The sequence below is a fragment of the Phaethon aethereus genome (assembly GCF_964289735.1).
Source record: "Phaethon aethereus genome assembly, chromosome: 6".
Taxonomy (NCBI): domain Eukaryota; kingdom Metazoa; phylum Chordata; class Aves; order Phaethontiformes; family Phaethontidae; genus Phaethon; species Phaethon aethereus.
Genome location: NC_138580.1, coordinates 27,660,564 through 27,679,257, shown reverse-complemented (window position 1 = coordinate 27,679,257; position 18,694 = coordinate 27,660,564). Strand labels below are relative to the sequence as shown.

Here is an 18,694-nt window from a genome sequence, read left to right as displayed (position 1 = left end):
GTAATTGGTTGTTTCTTGCTTTCTCTGTATTCAGCTGGTTCACCAGTCGTTTTCTGCAGCGGAGGGTATTCTGAGGGTCTAATGACTATGTACAAAGCACTTCTCAGCTTTAAGCCATCTTAAATTCTTTTATTGAAATCGTGCTTCCTTTTTGTTGAGCCCTCTCTCCTTTGAGAGAGAACTGTGTTTTTTCAGAAATGAACATTCGCATTTATTGTTTGGGGAACTCCAGCAGTTGACAACTGGAATGAAGGGCAGCATATTTGTGTCAAGCATTTTAGTATGATGCACGATGCATCTTTATTTTAGCAATTCTGTCCGAGAAAGACCCCTCTTCTGTTAGGCGCAAGGTGGTTTGGGGTAGGGCAGAACTGGGACTGCAGCCAGAGTAGTTCTGGAGGACATGTGTTTGTTCTCAAGTGAACAGTAGGTACAGAAGCAGGACTACAGAGTTGGTATTTCCAGTAAATTAGAGAATAAAAATGGCATGAGCAATTTAAATATTATTTATAATTGACCTTCATGTCTGTTTTTAATATTCAATCTGCTGAGTGTTTAAAAAAGCAATTAAAAAGTCCCATATAATGTTAAAACCCTTGATAAATGTAATAAACAAATGACATATTCAAAAGAGAGAATCTATGTCCCATTAGGAGAGAAGAAGAAAGATGAGAGCAACATATGGCAGTATAATTAGCATGATTAGGGAAGCACATCAACAGAATTTATGCTGCAGGGAAAATGTAATAAGAAACCAACACACTTTCCTCACTGCCTTGAAAACTGCAAATATTGCTCTCTGAAAAGGAGAAGATGCAGAATGACTCTCTGGCATTTAAACCTGTAACTTGTGTTCTTCTGTCGTTATTAAAGATGCTCACAGCCATCTGCAAACCATTTTTTTTTTCAGAGTTCACATTGTCCCATTGCTTTGATTAATAAGGGGCAATATTACACCTCAGCTGCTTTTCAGAAAGATGCTATTTTGGAAACCTAATTAATACTCGTTCCACAGTTAGCTTGAGGTGTTCGTTAGTGCCAGATACTGAGTTCTTATTTGTTTCTCATTATGTGGAGAGTATTGCTTCTCAATGCCAACGTTTTTGTTTTGCGTTTTGGAATAACCTTTCGACACCCCCCCTTCCCACAGCCCTCCCTTCAGAAGAGCTAATAACACCTGTCATCATTATTTTAACATGCCTATTACGTCTGTTGAAGACAATGTGGGCTATTTACATAGGCAGACTATCCTGATGCACAGCAAATATTCCTGCCATTTTCTGAACGGTTGGGCCAAAGAGAAAAGCAAAATTTAGAAACTTGGCAATGCAATTAAAATCTCAGCTTACCACTAAGGGTCAGTATATACTAAGCAAATGAATCATTACAAAATTGAAATGGAGTATGTTTGGCCTAGCAGTAGTACAAAACATCCTTTCTGCCCTAAAAATCCCAGATTATTTAACAAACAAAACAAAAATCAGAGAAACCTGTAGGAGAAATGTAGGCGTTGAACTTGTAGAAACTCCATCAGCCAAGTTTGCTGTAACTGGAGATTAGTAGCATCTTACCAAGTGGCTTGAGATTTAGTAAAGGGTGCACAAATATCTTGCTTGAGATTTGCCCAAAGTGCAGCTATTTCACTGGAGGATAAAGGAGAAAATACAGCGAAGCATAGGAGACATTTAGCATCCACTTTGTTGCCAAGTATAATGCTTTGCATGAAAAGGTCAAATATAATTGCACATGTCGGGAACGAAGAGAACAACTGAAACTCTTACTGCGGCTCACCATTGCACTGAGCTGCTAGGAAAGAAAAAAAAAAAAAGAAAAAGAAAGAAAAAGAAAGGAAAAGAAAACAGCTGTGGGCTTGAGCACCAACACGGATGCTGTAGGAGAGGAAGAAAGGGGAGCTTTAGGGACAGCATGTTTTAAATACACCCTTACGTTGTACCCCAAGGGCTAGGGGATAAACGGTACCTTGTGTACGGCATAAACCCCGCCGTGTCTCAGTCTGTAAGAGAAAGAAAATGAGGGGGCCACCCTGCACCCAGCTAGGGACACTTCGTTGCGCGGTGCCGGCGGCTGGGCTGTACAAAAGCAGCCCCGCAGCCTGCGGGAGCCCCGCTCAGAGCCTCCCCAGCCGCCGCGGGAGAGGGCTGGGACAGCCGCTCCGCCGTTTGCCTTGTGACACGAAATAAATACATTTTTTAAAGAGCAAAAGCCGCCGCTGACCTGGCCCTCAGGATCGTCTGTCGGCGGAAGCGAGGCGCGCTGGGAGCCCCTCTGCGCCGGCTGGCCCGGGCCCTGGCCGCAGGCGACACGCTGGCGTTGGGCTTTTGGTTCAATAACACCAGCGGCACGAGGGCTAATGGTGATTTTTCAGTTTACATTAGCGGGGACAAAGGATGACATTACGACAAGACAGCGGGGGTAGTCTTTGAATACTTCAGCAGCATTTATGGCAATCTTTAAAAAAATGCAAGAAATTCAGTAATTAAATTAATACCAGGGTGAGAGAAGCTTTTCTGTACGTTACACATCATATTTCCCCAAAAGAAACTATGCTGTTGGCCAAAACCTGTGGCCATTCTCAAATGAAATTCCTCTGACTTCAGTGGAAATTATGCTTTAGGAAGCACTTTTAAATCTTGGCTCTTACTTTGTAGCTATTTAAGTATTATCTGGTTTTGCACCTGGAGAATAAACAACATATACCATCCTGTAGGTCAAACCATGGCCTTTTTCCAAATCACACAATGTCTCAATAAATCTCTCTAAAGGGAGAACCTGTCATGGAATAACAAGTATAGCAGAAAAAAAAAAGCAAGGCTGTAAAATGCAATAACAAAACGCCTTTAAAACACTGTACATTAATGAGTTAAGGGATACTGGGAAAAGACTGAGATCAGTCCGAGGAGACAGCTTCCTTTCAATTCTGCAAATAACATTTCCTGCAATACCTTGAAAGCAAGAACAACAGCAAACACACCACAGCACGGAAAGGCAGTAGATTTAAGAACACGGAGGGGGGAAGGGGAAAAAGATGCAAATCGGAGTTGCTCACTGGGAAAGAACCGTGTTCGTTACTTGCCTATCCCCTTTAGACAGGTTTACTCTTCGCTGCGTGAGGAACTGGCTGGATGGCCGAGCCCAGAGAGTTGTGGTGAACGGCGTTAAATGCGGCTGGCGGCCGGTCACAAGCGGTGTTCCCCAGGGCTCGGTTCTGGGGCCGGTCTTGTTCAATATCTTTATTGATGATCTGGAGGAGGGGATCGAGTGCTCCCTCAGTAAGTTTGCAGATGACACCAAGTTGGGCGGGAGTGTTGATCTGCTGGAGGGTAGGAGGGCTCTGCAGAGGGATCTGGACAGGCTGGATCGATGGGCAGAGGCCAACTGTATGAGGTTTAATAAGGCCAAGTGCTGGGTCCTGCACTTTGGCCACAACAACCCCATGCAGCGCTACAGGCTTGGGGAGGAGTGGCTGGAGAGCAGCCCGGCGGAAAGGGACCTGGGGGTGCTGGTTGGCAGCCGGCTGAATATGAGCCGGCAGTGTGCCCAGGTGGCCAAGGAGGCCAACAGCGTCCTGGCCTGTATCAAAAATAGTGTGGCCAGCAGGAGTAGGGAAGTGATCGTGCCCCTGTACTCGGCACTGGTGAGGCCGCACCTTGAATCCTGTGTTCAGTTTTGGGCCCCTCACTACAAGAAGGACATTGAGGTGCTGGAGCATGTCCAGAGAAGGGCAACGAAGCTGGTGAGGGGTCTGGAGCACATGTCTTATGAGGAGCAGCTGAGGGAACTGGGGTTGTTTAGTCTAGAGAAGAGGAGGCTGAGGGGAGACCTTATCGCTCTCTACAACTACCTGAAAGGGGGTTGTGGCGACGAGGGTGTTGGTCTCTTCTCCCAAGTAACCAGCGATAGGACGAGAGGAAATGACCTCAAGTTGCGCCAGGGGAGGTTTAGATTAGATATTAGGAAAAATTTGTTCACTGAGAGGGTGGTCAAGCATTGGAACAGGCTGCCCAGGGAGGTGGTGGAGTCGCCACCTCTGGAAGTGTTCAAAAAACATGTGGATGTGGTGCTTCAGGACATGGTTTAGGGGACATGGTGGCGCTGGATTAATGGTTGGACTTGATGATCTTGAAGGTCCCGTCCAACCTTAGTGATTCTGTGATTCTGTGATTCTATGACTAAAACACAAGACAACATAAATGGATTTTTTTGTTTTGATCCATGCTTTTAGTCACAGAAACACGTTGGGCAACAACGACTGACCACTGACTCCCACAAAGAGCTTCTACGTCATTCAAGTGTACCTGTGTGGAGCTCACCGTGCTGTGAGACAAGCAGGGCTTTCAATTACATGCTAAAGCACATGAGAGGCTCTCTAGCTAAGGCTGCTGTTTTTAAATGTCAGAGGCTGTGCCAAAACCCAGAAAAGACCTAGTTTAGTAAGCAGACTGCTTCTCCTGACCTTCCTTTCTGATTTCCCCACACCGCGTACCTTCAACACCCCCCAACATTTCTGTCATGGAGTTCCCTGACAAACCGCTGCAGTGGTCCAGCTCTGCTTCATGACAAGCACTTTTTTCCTGGGCTGTGTTGTTTTACTCATTCTTTCCTTATAGCTCTACTTGCTGTATGCCTCACAAGTGGAAGATCAGACGAACAGGGTTTGCTTATCTTTTTAAGCTAAAAATGGCTGATATATAAAAAAAATGCACATCCTGACTTTGTCCTTCAGATAAGGTCCCACCAGCAAATGATGCCAGGGTGGATCTACAGTAAAATCTCTACAAGTCCTGTCCCTTTGCCAGAAAGGAGGAGCCTATTCCTGTACTCAGACATGCCAGTTGCATAACCTTGGGTCAAGAAAAAGAGAAAGAAACAGGCTTTTAAAATGATAAAACACAGCTGGAATATTTAGAGATGGGGAGATGATAAGACCTGGATTTAGAGACGCATCTAAATACCGGCGTGGTACTGGCCGTAAATACCCGGCCCCAGGGCTCTTATCAGACCTTGGTGTTTCATCCAGATCACGTCTGTAAAACAGAATTGTTCTCTCATTGCTGCAGTAACAATCCTGGAAACATTCAGATCCAGTTCAAATTAAATCTATTCTTTATTTTTTTTTCCTATTATTTATAAAGTGTAACCATCCTCAAGTCTAACAGTTACCCTGAAACAGCGTGTTCAGTGATGAATTCTCCAAGTTCTTACCAAGTGTTTTGCGTTGCCTTTGAAATGTTGAGATTCCAAAGCGTTCAATACCTTGTCTTGGTATCAAGTATTATAAATCATGCGTATTTTTTCATTTGCCCGTAAGTCCTAGACAGTCCTCCTCTGAAGCCTACAGGTACTAATAACCAGCAAAAAGCCATTAATATCAAAAGCGCTTTATTAGCTAGTGACACAGATGATAGATGGTGCGAGGTTAAACGCCGGTGACTGTTTCACAGCTGGGAGTACTGTGGCAACAAGCGACTATGTGAAGAGCCTGGTGCTGTGTGGAAGCAAAGCTGGGCCCAGAGCCCAGCTCTTCTTGATACCGTTCCAGTCTTAACTTTGGTCCATCCAGATGGTTTCTGAAGGGTCACTTCCTTCTTTTTGTTGTTTGTAGCATAAAAAGCCCTCAGTCCTGTAAGTCCCAGAGCTGCTTCTGTACAACTGAAGAGTCCTTCTTTTAGTCTGTCTTGCATACCCACGCTGAGCTGGAGTCATGGATCCTGTTTGCAGGGTTTCTACAGAAAATGGCAACAAAGAGGACAGATAGAGGGCAAAAAGATGGCTCCCAAATATAAAGAAACACTTGTTGACAGATCCTGTTCTCAGCAGGTCTTCATGGAGGACCTCAGATTAAGAATGAAATCACCATGCAAGGCATAGACAAAAGGCTCTGTGTTTTCATGCACTTCATCCCCCCTCCCCCCTTTTTTTTTTTTGCTAGCTCAGCCCTTTGAAGTGGAAAGTTAAACCGAGGGTAAAACTTTGTATCAAAAGCAAACAGTTAATAAAAAATATGGTTTAAAAACTGGCCACTGATAAAAAAGGAAATGATCTGTCAAGTGCAACTTTGAAGAAATGTGGTTTTCCTCCTCTGTCTTATTTCATGTTATGCCATAGAGTTTGCATTGTCTAACAAATGAAGATGTTGGTGTGAACCATGCCAAACTTCAACCAAGAAGCCTAGGGCTCAGGCACATGCTAAATCACTGCAGCTTGATACGCTGCCGTTTACTGGCTGAAACTGTGACAAAGCAGAAGAGTCTGGCCCTGTTTCTCAGAGAAGGCTTTACCCTGGACTTGCTGCGGGGGACCCTGCTCACGGGTCTCGCACACTCCTGTGTTTCCTCTGACTCCCGAATCAAAACCTTTTCTAATGCCTCCAGACAGCAATGATCTTGCATAAAGAGAAATTGTTTGGGCTGATGTGACCAGGCAGCCTCAGACCAAAAGCAAGACAAGTACTTTAAGCATTGCATATCCAGGGAAGAGTGTCTTTGCATACTTCTTCTCTAGCTAAGTCACCTCTGCTATACTTTATTTCTATCTGTCTACATTACTGCAAGAATACTGGTAAAAGCTGCCCTTAACTGAAAGGATCATTTTATATGAACATTTCTCTGCACACTACACAAAACCCACTGTACAATATACAATCTTGTCTAAACGAAGATATTATTTATTTTGTAGCTTTTAAATCAGTTTTATTTACAGCAGGTCTTAGAGTACAGCTCACACGCAGTAGTTAAGCTCTGGCAGTACTGATGTCAGGTCGCTAATACATTTGCAAATTACATTTCTAAGTCATAGAAAATGAAAGAAAAGTTGCTTTAAAATAACTGTCTTATCTTTGGGTATAAGGATCACAGAACACATTTGCAGGTGGCTGTAAAACCCAGCCGAGGGCGCTCCCCAGGGAGCCCCGGTGCCGCCGGCACGCCGAGCGCTGCGGCGCGGGGACACAAGCAGTGGCGAATGGTCTGACGCACGCGTGGCTGCGCAGTTCAGTTACTCTCCATCACGGGGCTCGAGGCAGCTTCGTGCTCTTTAATGGCCCCACTCCTCTTCCCTTTCACTAACTCCCTCTTCTTCCTCTGGAAACGCCGAATCACTCTGACTCTTCAGATGCTTGATCCCTGAAAATATAGACCTCATGATTAAAGTTTTGTTAGTTTGTGTTGGACGTTTTTTCCCTGAAGGAAGAAACAAACAAAAAGCCAAACTAACACCAAGTTTTTTAATGCCCATTCTGACTCCCTTCACAAATGTCTTAGTTCAAACAGTACTGCAGTGTATTTCCAACAGAAATACTCTCTTCCTTGGAAATTTATCACATTTTATTGAAAAAACTGCTGGAAGATGCCTTGCAGAACAGAACAGTATTTGCTTCTCCTTTCCCTTGGCAATCCTCTATCAGACTAGTATTGCTCATCTCAAGCAAGTTAAAAGCTTTCAAGGCTCAGGCAGTAGAAGTGGGAATTATTCTACCAGAATGTCAACTTCAGCCTCTTTCTGAGACTGATCATCTGAAGGTCATCACTCACATGGACCCAGTGCCCCACGGTCACAGCTTCCCATGTGCATCAGAGGTCTTCTCCAGCGTGCGACCCCATAGTCTGCACAGGACCTGCAGAGCTGCTCTGATGCAGAGAGCGTCACACCTGACAGAGAGGGAACTGCTGGCACCGAAGCCGTGACAAGATTGGATCCTTTCTCACATGGAGAATGTGTTCTGTTGACCTCCAAATACCACATGGGGCTGGATGAAAAGGGTAAATACTGATCACAGGATATTTGGAAGTTTGGCTTTGAGGAAGGTTCTGAAGTCCCTGCTGCTGGCTGATTTCAGCCAGCAAGTGAAGTAGGCTCTAAGAAAATTAATCGAATTGCGAAGTTACTTTCCCTGTCCCTGTCCCATGTTCAGTACAAGCAAGCAGGCCTCAATGAATGGGCCTAATCCATCTTCTCAGCTCCTCCCTGGTGAAATCAAGCTAAAAAAGGAGGCAAAATCAATATCTAAAAAGATGACAGAGAGGAGAGACCAGAGATGAAGGGTGGTTGTTTTCAAAAAAATCTAAACAGCAAATGCACAAGATTAGTTTTTGAGTCCTCTAGTTTTTGACAGAAACAGTTGCAGTAGTCAAAAATGCATGATTTCAACAAATGTAAGCCTGAATTAGGTTTTCTGGTGTCATTACTGCCATAACATGGAAACATTTTTGGTTTCATAACAGATCATACATAGTTCTACTCACCATTTCTAACTGTCAGAAAAAAAAAGCTTCCCTTATGCATCAGTTCCTCTGTTGAGGACAAATTGCACCCCAGCTGCTTTATCTAACCACAGCTGCACAACCAAACATCCCACTGTCATAGCACTTGTAGAGGCACAATTTTCAAAAAGGGGTGCACCCTTAAGACACACAGGGAAAGATGCAGGTTACCTCAAATTGTGAGTACGAGGAATTGATGGTGTATGTCCAAGAGTCGTGGCCCCAGCCACTTAACCTGTAGGTTCCTACACTCTAAAATATGGGATAGTTTTTTCCAAATACACCACTTGAAAAAAATTTCAACATAAGTTGTTCCAGTTCAGCAAAGTTACAAATAGCTGAAAACAAGACAATGTTTTCGAACAAACAGCCCCAAAACAATGGGTTGTACAACAGGAGTGCAGCCAGCTCCACTTCCAACAGGAGCCCATCACTGCTCTGTGCTGGGCTCTGGGCTCCTCCCTCTGTTTTCTCCAGTACTTCGTTCCCTAGGAAATAGTTGTTCAGATGTAAAACAAGCAAATAAATTAGTGCTCCCAAGCCACAGTACTTGTAAGTGCGCCTTGCAATAATCAAACCATTTCCAATTAAGTAACTGTGATACATGAAGAAACACTTAGGGTGCTCAGCTACCACCAAGCTGGCCTCTTTAGCAACACCCTTTAGTAAGACAAACGTTTTAAATATGATTTCACCTAATTATATGTTAATGGGCATTCATTCCAAAATTATATTGTGATTGTAGGCAAATTTGTCTCCTGTTGTTTAACTCTGGACTTATAGAGCCCTTTCTGGCACGTTCACAGTACCTGTCTAACAGTTACTCTTCAGTACTTCGAACAGGAATTGCTAGGAGCCAGAATGCCTCATTTTTAGGGAGTTTTTCAAAGATGAAAAAGGCAAGGCTATGGACAGAAAACAAGGTATGTGATATACAGTTAGTATGATGAAGCTTCATGGAATGGTATTTTTGATAGGAGTAAGATTTTTGGCTATGTGGTTTAATTGCAATATCCAATGTGAAAATTGCAGGAAATGAAGAGAAATTACATCAATGAGTGTTACCCATTGATTTTCATGTAGCAGGCAACTATCAGTCTTATTTAATGATTTTTCATAACCCCCGTTCTACATCCTGCCTTCACCTCTGCCAGCCATTTAATACCACAGTGTCATTTGGAGGTAAAAACACACAGGGTTTCCTGCACGGACCGACGAGTGCACAAGACTCAATGTCATTATTCATAAGCCTCAAGATGTTCTGACAGCATCAGGTCACCAGAATTAACTGACCCTACGTGTGGCATTATGAAGTACAACACTCGGGTACACAGGGAAATAAGTTGTCGTGAATCACTGTACAGGTAATGAAATCCCAGTCAGTAACACATGAGCACGCATGACAGAAAAGGCTGGTGGCTTCCCAGAAAAGATACATTCCCCCACCGCTGCTGCTCGGCGGAAGCAGTTCAGGAGACGTGGCCTTTACAGTGGCTCTCGAGTGCCGCTCCAGCAGGGTTATTCAGCCTGCGTGCCCTGCCCTTCCTCAGTACGGAGCAAATGATACGCAGGTAGTGAGGTGGAGCTCTATCCACCGAGATTTCTTTTTCCAAGCAAGTTGGATCTATTCATACCCAGTATCGAAATTGTTTGCTGAAAGGTTACGCTCTGGCTAGAGACTGAGAGAAAACTTATTACTCAGGTCACCCCAACTGTTTTTACAACTGCTACTATGGTAACATTAATTTATTAGCAAGGCTATTTGCTTCTCATCTGTTCGATCTCCATACACCGTTCATGCCCTCGGCTTTCCCAAATAGTAATCAAGAGGCACCAGAGCGCTGCCATTTGGGGTTTGTTTCTATTCATCGATGAAGCAGGGCAGTAAAGATGAGCAACAAATACAGACTCTAAGATTTTACTGATAGGAGAAAAAAAACCAAACCCAAGCCAGGATATTTGGGGGCATATATGGGGAATATTTTAGAAGATACTATTTGTAGATTCAGCAGATCCAAGTTGGAAACATCAGGTTACTGGTTCTGCATAAATTAACACCAGCTTCATAATACAAGTTGCAAACAGGGAGGACTGCAAGTGCTGATCCACAGGGTCACCCTGTCTCACCAATGGCCCTTTTTCCAGGCAGTGGGTAACTCTACATGAGTTACCCGAAGCACCGTGCCGGCACCGTCCTGACCCTGTTTGGTTTCTCTCGCTGCCCTGTGCCCCAGCCTGGGTTGCCCTGCCCTGCTCTCCCCCTGACCCCGCCGGTCTCCAGTCCCCTCTGTCCCTGACCCGACTGCTGCTCCGCAACCTCACGCTCCTCCTGGGGCTTTGCTCTTTGCCCAGGAGGTCTGACAGCAAAACCCCCCTTCCAGCCCGAAGGCTGCCCCTTCTCACCACTCCCTGGCAATGATGAGCACCCACAGTGTGTTCAAACTCACTCTCATTCTGCCTTAAACTCTCTGAACACACTTCTTCTTGTCTTTTCCCTTTCCCCCCCACTCCCTTTTATGCTTCTAAAGCCAGCAGGAGAAGAATTGTTTTTCCTCAAAGGGCTCATATTTCACTGCAGGTAATTCAATCCAATTAATGCTGATGAAGAAACCCTTAATGCCAAGCCATATTCAGCAGCCGTGCACTAATACACTTTGAACTGGTAATTCTTTTTAGATGAAGTCACTGCCTCAAAGCATATTTCCAGATTACTTATAAATTATGAGTGCAAGTGGGACAACTTCCTGGCAGTTTTGCAGTCACATAATAACATCTATGCTGTTTAATCAACAGCTGTCTTTTTGCTTCTCTCCATCTGACCAAAGCACCAGATTAGAAGGCTAAGGAGTGTCACAAGATGTGAAATAACCAAGTGTTCCTGAATTAAATATGTCCTGGAAAAAAAAATTCTGATTTGAGTAATTAAGGCAGCTCCCCATCCTATTTAACACTCCTCCTTCACCCCGCTTCACTGCCCAAGGAATGGTGTTGACATTTACCAAACTCAGGATTGAAGTCTGGTTGGCAATTTGAATCCCCTAAAGTTTGAAGGGTTATTTAGTTTTACGATTTGGAGCTGATCCTCTCTCTGTCAAAAACACATTTCCAGATTTTCAGAAAGCAGTGAAAGGCAAAGCTAAGCCACAGACAAAGCAGCCTGATTTTCAGAGTTTCAGAACTCAAATCACTTTGAAATTATCAAGCAAACAAACCTGGCCAAAGAGGATAACAGCCAAATCAAAATGTCTACTTTATGTCAAACCTAAATGAAATATGTTCTGGTTCCCACAGCAAAAATGAGAATATCAAAACAAAAATCATGTATTCACATGACTAAATGGGAAAAAGAACTTTTCTGTTTTATGGAACATTTTGGTTTGAATTTAACAGTCAAATATGTTTTGACTTTTCTGAAACTCCTTCCTCATATTTTTTTTTTCCCCCCAACCGAAATGAATTTTTTAATTAAAAAAACAACAGAAAAACCCCAAAACAAATGTAATGAAAAACAGCATCTACCACTGGTCTTTGGCTAAACTGGAAGCAGTGGGAGGCAGTTGTGAAGGTGACAGCCTAGAAGAGCTGACAGGTCTTCAGGGGCAGCCTCCTCCAAGCACAGGTGTGTCCCATACTGATACAGGACAACATGAAGCTGTATCAGAAGACCATCTTGGCTAAGCAGGGGTCCCACAACTGAGCTCTAATGCCAAAAACATGATGCCTACAGTGGATGAAAGTCAAGACAAGGTAAAAATGAGAAATAGAGAAAAAAAATACAAGCCCACAAGACAGGGATGGTGTTAGGAAAGCTCAAAGCTCAACTCAACCTCTCATCTAGCAGAGGGTGTCAGGGGCTACAGGAAGAGTTTCTTCTCCTACCTTCACAGTAAAAGAACAAGGAAAACGTGGGCCTGCAGCTGAGAGAGGTGAGAGATCTAGACATAGACAAGATTGAGGTGCTCAATACCTTCTTTGCCTTGGTTTGGACTGAGAAGGCCTATCAGGCCTTTGCGCCTGCAGACAGGGTCCAAGGAGCAGAGGAAAGGTTGAGTCAGTGATCCCTTGAGAAATCTTCACCCACAGAACTCCATGGGGCTGGTGGGCAGCATGCGAGGGTGCAGAGGGACCATGTGGTGTCAGCGTGAGGCTATTTTCTGTCATCTTTGAAGGGTTGTGGAAACCAAGAGAGGTCCTCAATTACTCACCATGCATTAGGCTGTGCCTGCAATACTGTTTGTCCCGCCTCTGTACAAGATGTTGATAGACTTGTTCAAATCCAGTGGAGGCTACCAAGGTGGTCAGGGGACTGAAGCACATGACCTGTGAGGAGAGGCTGAGGGACCTAGGCTTGCTCAGCCAGGAGAAGGGGCAACTTCGGGGCACAGAACAGCAGCCTGCCTGTACCTAGGGCGAAGTTACCAGAAGATGGAGATGTCTGGTCATGAATCAGAAGAGAGTACATTCTGACCGGAGATACGGGAGAAATTATTTCACTGAGTACATTTAAGCATCGGCATGGTTTCCCAGAGAGTCTGTGAAGTCTCTCGCATAGGAGATTTTCAATACTGGACTAGACAAAGCCTTGAGCAATCTGGTTAAATTTGGTGCTGGTTCTGCTTTGTGCAGAATTTAGGTTCGACTACGTGCTATCCCAAGGTTCCTTGCAAACTAAGTGACTATATGATTTCATGAAATCAAAACTCAGTAAATTCATCTCATAGTTTATAAAAGTATATTAAAGTTACTGATGGCTACAGTTTGACCCAGGCGGGAGCTTCAAGGGCCTCCGCTCCCCTTGAACAGAGGATGAAGCGTCTAATTGCGCCAGTCAGACTGATCTCGGGAACAGGATTTCTTTGCACTCCTTAAAACCAGGGGACCAGACTCCATCAGCGTTTCAGTACTGATTTTGGGAAACATACAAACTCGTAATGAGGTTATGTGGCCCATTGTGATCTATATATACGTATATGTGACCTAGGTATACATACGCGTGACCTATATATGTTCGTATTTGTTCCCAAATACAAGGGATTAAGAGGTTGCGGCGGACCAAGCGCTACTATATTTCCAAAATCAAGGAACATGGGACACCCCTTGCACATGACAGATATACCTACCGACAAAATCTCACACAGAAACCACACCTCAGTTGTGGCCCAATGCACAGAAATGTCAAGGAAAAACATCTCATTTCCTGGGAGGGAGGCACTGGAGTGGACTGTCCTGCAGAGCAAGTCCCAGCGCACCTAGTGCCTGCTGCTGAAAGGGAGCATCTTCGGCTGGGCTCCCCAGCATGGACCGTTTGTCTCAGGCCCTCTCTACTGGTGTGCGATGCCTGAGGGCTGCTGACTATCGTTGTAGTCAACAGCATATGCTTGCTGCCTGCAGATGTGACGGGTTTTAAAACTATGTGCTGTGGTAAGAAAAGCAAAGCCTATGCGCCGCTGCTCCAGAAGAGATTGCTTCCTCGCTCGGCGAGGCGTCTGCGCAATGGAAGTCACGCAGGCTCTCAACACTTCGCAAGATGTCTTGCCGGATGTTTCCAGAAGCGTCGGGTTGTCACGTGAGGAAAGGTGCTCCGCCTGCCGGTCGGCGCCGAGGCCGAGCCCGCCCTGCGACGGGCGTCGCGGCACCGCTCGCCCGGGTGGGCTGCCCAGCCCCGCGCGCCCTTCCCTGCTCCCGTGAGCTCCCCGCTGCAAAACGCGAGCAAGGCTTCCTGCTCTTGCCACCTCCCGCGGGAGCCGAGGGCCATCGGAGCCCGCAGGAGCAGCTGCCTGGCAGAAACCTCCTTCCACAGGGGCCGAGCGATTACTAAACACTTTTCCTCTCTCTGAGTTTCAGCAGTTCAACAGAACACAGCTTAACCAGCCTCCACTCTCGGCCCTTCCGGCTTCACAAAAGTTTAGAAAAAGCAGGTTTAGTCATCTTCAACTGTTCGTTGTCAGGTGCATGCCAACTACACTGCCAGATGTATTTAGAAGTAAGAAGTAGGTGTCTTGTCTTCCCTCTGTCCCCTTTGATGAAGGTATCAGGAACACAGCTGTCATTACTGCTCATGGAAAAAATCAAATCTTACCCGCTGCACAAGTACTGGACACATACATCCTAGGTACTTTGACCTTCTTGATCAAAAATTCAGTTGTTTGGCCAGAAAAAATTAATTCCTACTATATAATTTTTTGTTTTAAACAGCTGAAATACAGAAAGGTATATACTCCATGCAAAAGCAGGACAGTACACTCATAAGAAAAATGCTATAGTTTCCCAAATGCTTATTTTGAGCTTTCTCTTGTTTCCTCTTTGTATAAATGACCTGCTATCTACCTCCCTCATCTGTAGAATCAGCTCCTGAAACCTTTAATCCATTTTTACTTAATTGGTTCATTTCGATAAACTCTCCTTGCATACAAGTCAGGGTTCAGTGCATAAGCTTTTGTTAGTAACCCCTTAAAAAACATTAACCCCATCCTCAGCCCTACTTGCCTTCCCAGCTGCTGCCCAATGCTTCGTTCTACCATCCAGTTCACCAAATATGATGCTCACTGTCTACACCTTACCTTTCTTTTTCTTTTTTTTTTCCCCCTCACTTCCTTTCATCAAGTTGACCTCGGACTCAGCCTGAAAGCTTTCTGGCAAAAGTGCCTAGTGATCTCTGCCTTCATCTTTTCCACCTTGTTGATGTCTTTGCCTCTGATATTTCTTTGTCCTGGTTCTTCTTCCACTGTTTGTAATGCTTTTTCGATTGCCACCCTCTTAAGGTCCTTTTCCCTCGCTCCAGCCTCTGCGAATGGGTGGCAGAGGCTGCAAATTTTCTTCTACTCTACAGTATTCGCTATCTTTGACAGCGTACTTCTCAAACACAGAAATAATAAGCACCTTTATAAAGGCTCTGATGGAGGGAGTTTGTTCTTTCCATCCAAATTAAAACTCTAGAGTGTATCTTTGGCAGAAGCTGCAGAAGGCTAAGCCATTACCTCAAAGTGGTCAAAATCAAGCTCTTGATCTGCAGTCCTTCCCAAAATGATTTGTTCATTTACTATGGACAACACCATCATTTTTTTCCTGACATTCAGGCTTACACATTTCTGATCTCCACTCCTCTCTAGATCACCATATCAAATTTTCATCTGTGTCTTGCAAATTTTTCTTGCTTAATGTGTCCAGTATGGTATTTACCATTTATCCAGTGAAAACAGTCACGGAAACTCTCCTTATCCTGGGGTCTTCACTGTTACCACATCTCCTTCTTCAGGTTTTATAAATGTACCTTTGCTCCTGCATTCAGTGTTCTGCAGTTACAGTCACCTGAATCATTTCCCTGATCACTTCCTGTGCCATCACTGAGCAACTCACTTTCCCTCTTGAGTGCCTTCCACTGATTCCCTCCAAGAGTTTTCAGACTAATGGTGGCTATTTATGCTTTCAAGGAAAATTAAGTTTCTTCGCATGTGTGACCTGATGTCATCTCAAATCAGGGTCCTTTGTTATTACACAGAGCTTGGTTCCACTCCTCTAGAAGTTAATGAGGCTTTCCCTTATTGATTTCAAAGAAAGAAGGGTCAGCTTTTGTAATTGATCTTAATTCCCAGTTATAAAGAAGAAATAATTTCAAACAGCTACTGTTTATTTACAACGAATGTATGTAAAATACTATAAATTATTGTTGCATGTGGCTTTAAAGTTTGATGTATGAGATAAACAAAGTGACATAGAAAATTGGCACAGTAGGTATTCTCAAACTCCTGTTTAGACTGTCCAAGGAAAAGTAAAGTCAGGCTACCACTCTGTCCTTTACAGCTGATGGAGTCTTCAAAGGCCAGAACACATGGTGGGCCTTCAATGTTTAGAATAAAAAGATTCTGAACCACCAGTGTGGCAGCTTAATCTATGTTGATATTTTAGCAAGCTATAAATCAGCAACAAAACTTGTGTACTACATTATTTTATACCTAAGCACAAGCTGAAGAGGAGAAAAAAATTCTCACATGTCTGTTATGATTATAAGACCAAGATATTACTCAGTCATCCAATTTAATCTACTTTGTTTTTCCTCAAATGTGCATCTCTCTTTCAAAAGTGCTGATGACTAAATCAAAACAAATGATGTGAAGTACTGGCAAATATGACAAGTTTATGAAGGTCACATATTTGATCTGGAGCAGATCACATCATCAGCATATCCAGCAGGTCACCATGGCCTCATAAATGTTTGTGAACGATCGTTCGGATACCAAGCAACGAGGACCGACTAATTTTCTAAATGTCTGAAGGTTGTTACTAACTCTTCTCTTAGCTCCAGCCATACAATACTCAGTCCTCCCGGTGAGCCTTTTAAATGACAAATTTTGGGGCTCGTGGTACTTTCTCCACAGTCAAAAGACTCAGTGTTAAACTCGTGACAACGAAGACTGTATGAGAGCAGCAGAATTCGTGTTGTAAACGTCTGGCTGCTTTCCATTTTGTTCTCTCACACAGCACTTTCCCCGCCGTTTTTCCCTCTCAGCAGTCGCGTGGAGCAGCGCTGGCTCCCTAAGACTAGCACGAAGGAGCTGCTTCAGCACAGAAAGGCTTTTGTCGGTCCTCCGCAGGCTGGCTGGGACGCGGACTGCAGGCAGAGGTCAGCTTCGCTCTGGCGGAAGGGACTGTGTCTCCCACCGACAGCAGTGGGAGTTGTCAAAAGAGTAAACAGAGAGGCTTTTGTGTCCCCAGGCAACTTCGGCTCGTATGCAAACATCTCATTTTGCTGGTTCCTTCTTTCCCTCGCTAGCCCTCAGACTGCAGAAGTCAGCCAGCCTTCGGAGTCCAAATGAAGAGCAGAAGACCCTGCAGACAGCCAAGTGGAAGTTCCAGCCTGTAACAAGCTCAGCCCAGCGCTGGCTACCCTTTGGAAAGCCGGGACACTTTTCTTAGCTGATTCTGTGGAGGATGGCTCTCGGTCAAACACCTCAAGAACAACTTGAGCAGAAAAACACGCAGAGATGACTTCCACATTGGTCATGAAGCCAGGCAGTACGGCAAGGCTGTCGTGTGCTGGTCTGGCTGGGCAGCTGGAGGCTGCAGCCGGGAGGCCATTAACGTTTTTCAGATGATAAGTTTTGCATCCCAATTTTTTGTAGTTCAGAGATAGGCTTAGAGCTGGTGGTAAGTGTGCTTGAATTTAACCAATGCAGGCAGATCTTCAAAGGTGCTGTGCTCTGGTGGGTCCTGGGGAGCTCGTTAGAAGGTTGGAATCACCCCCAGAAAGCTGCTGCCCAGATGCCAGGTTTTACTGGGCAATGCGTTTATTTGCTGGAATAGGCAGCTGTCTGTCTAAGAGTAGATCAAAATCGCAAGACTGGCAGAATTGTTCCCTTATGCTTAAAGGATTACAGTAATTCCGGCAAATAAAGGGCCACATTTTCAAACCTGAATCAGCTGCTCCATAAGAACAGAAGCCAATAGCCCTGCTGCTGTCACAAAATATGTATTAGAACTCGCTGCCCTTAAAAGTTTACGAGCAGCATTTTCTAAGCATGGTTTCTTTAAATTAAAACACCTTACGTTTTCCCAGGCAGCTTCTGTCATTCTCATAATTCACCACATGCTGCTGCAGGCTAGTTTATCTTTCCGGCTTGAGACACACTGTAGGCTGACTACCTTAAAAGAAGCCGTGAGCGAAAAAGCAGGAAATAGGTTTTACAGCCAGAAAATCACATCAGTCAAGACTTGAGAAAGCTGATGCTCAAGGCAATAGGACACCTAGGCTCAGTATTTCGACTGCAGCATGTAAGTCTGTCTGAAGGTAGGGACAAGACAAATCTCAGTCTGCTATGTACAAAATAAAAGAATGTTACCGTCCTACCTGCTGTAAGTAAAGGAAGGGAAAGATTAAGGATAATTAGATAAATCATATCTTTCATAATAAGTCTTAACATTTGCACTCTAAAATATATGCCATCATTCAACATAAATTATGGATCAAGTGTAGAATTAAGTTGAAGGGTGTGCTTTATGCCAGAGATTCAATTATATAAAAATAATGGTCCTTTCCTAGCCTTGAGATCAATGAACATTTACGGAAGTGATCCTCCTCTTGTCTCTAGGAACAGGTGCTGTTCTTTCTGCTGGGATTAAAAAAAAAAGAGATCCGCTCTCAGTATGTTAACATGATAAATGGTGATTTATATGTGAGAAAGCGAATTGAGTCTCACACCAATTTACTTTCCTCTGATCTGTTCCTGCCAATAATGGCAACCAAGAGTATTTTCTCTTTTTTAAACTTTTCCTTCATCAGTTCTTAGTGGGAAATCTTTGACCTGCTGTCTTGGCCACTTCTCTTACTACAGCACAGTTATTCAAGCCTTTATCTTTTCTAATGAAAACAAACGCATTCTTCCCCAAAACTGCCGTTGAGGCTGCACAAACCACTCTTC

The 18,694-nt window shown here is 44.3% G+C and overlaps 1 protein-coding gene across 1 annotated transcript in view; it reads right to left on the bottom strand.

Annotated features, from left to right (window-relative positions):
* Positions 1–7,053: 7,053 nt before the first annotated feature.
* The window catches only part of PPP1R1C (protein phosphatase 1 regulatory inhibitor subunit 1C), a gene marked incomplete at its 3' end in the record, with an annotated part of 51,255 nt that continues 39,614 nt past the window's right edge, over positions 7,054–18,694 (bottom strand). The window contains exon 5 of the mRNA XM_082001747.1: positions 7,054–7,142. Within this exon, the coding sequence (XP_081857873.1) occupies positions 7,054–7,142 (89 nt within the window). The remainder of the gene's footprint in view (positions 7,143–18,694) is intronic.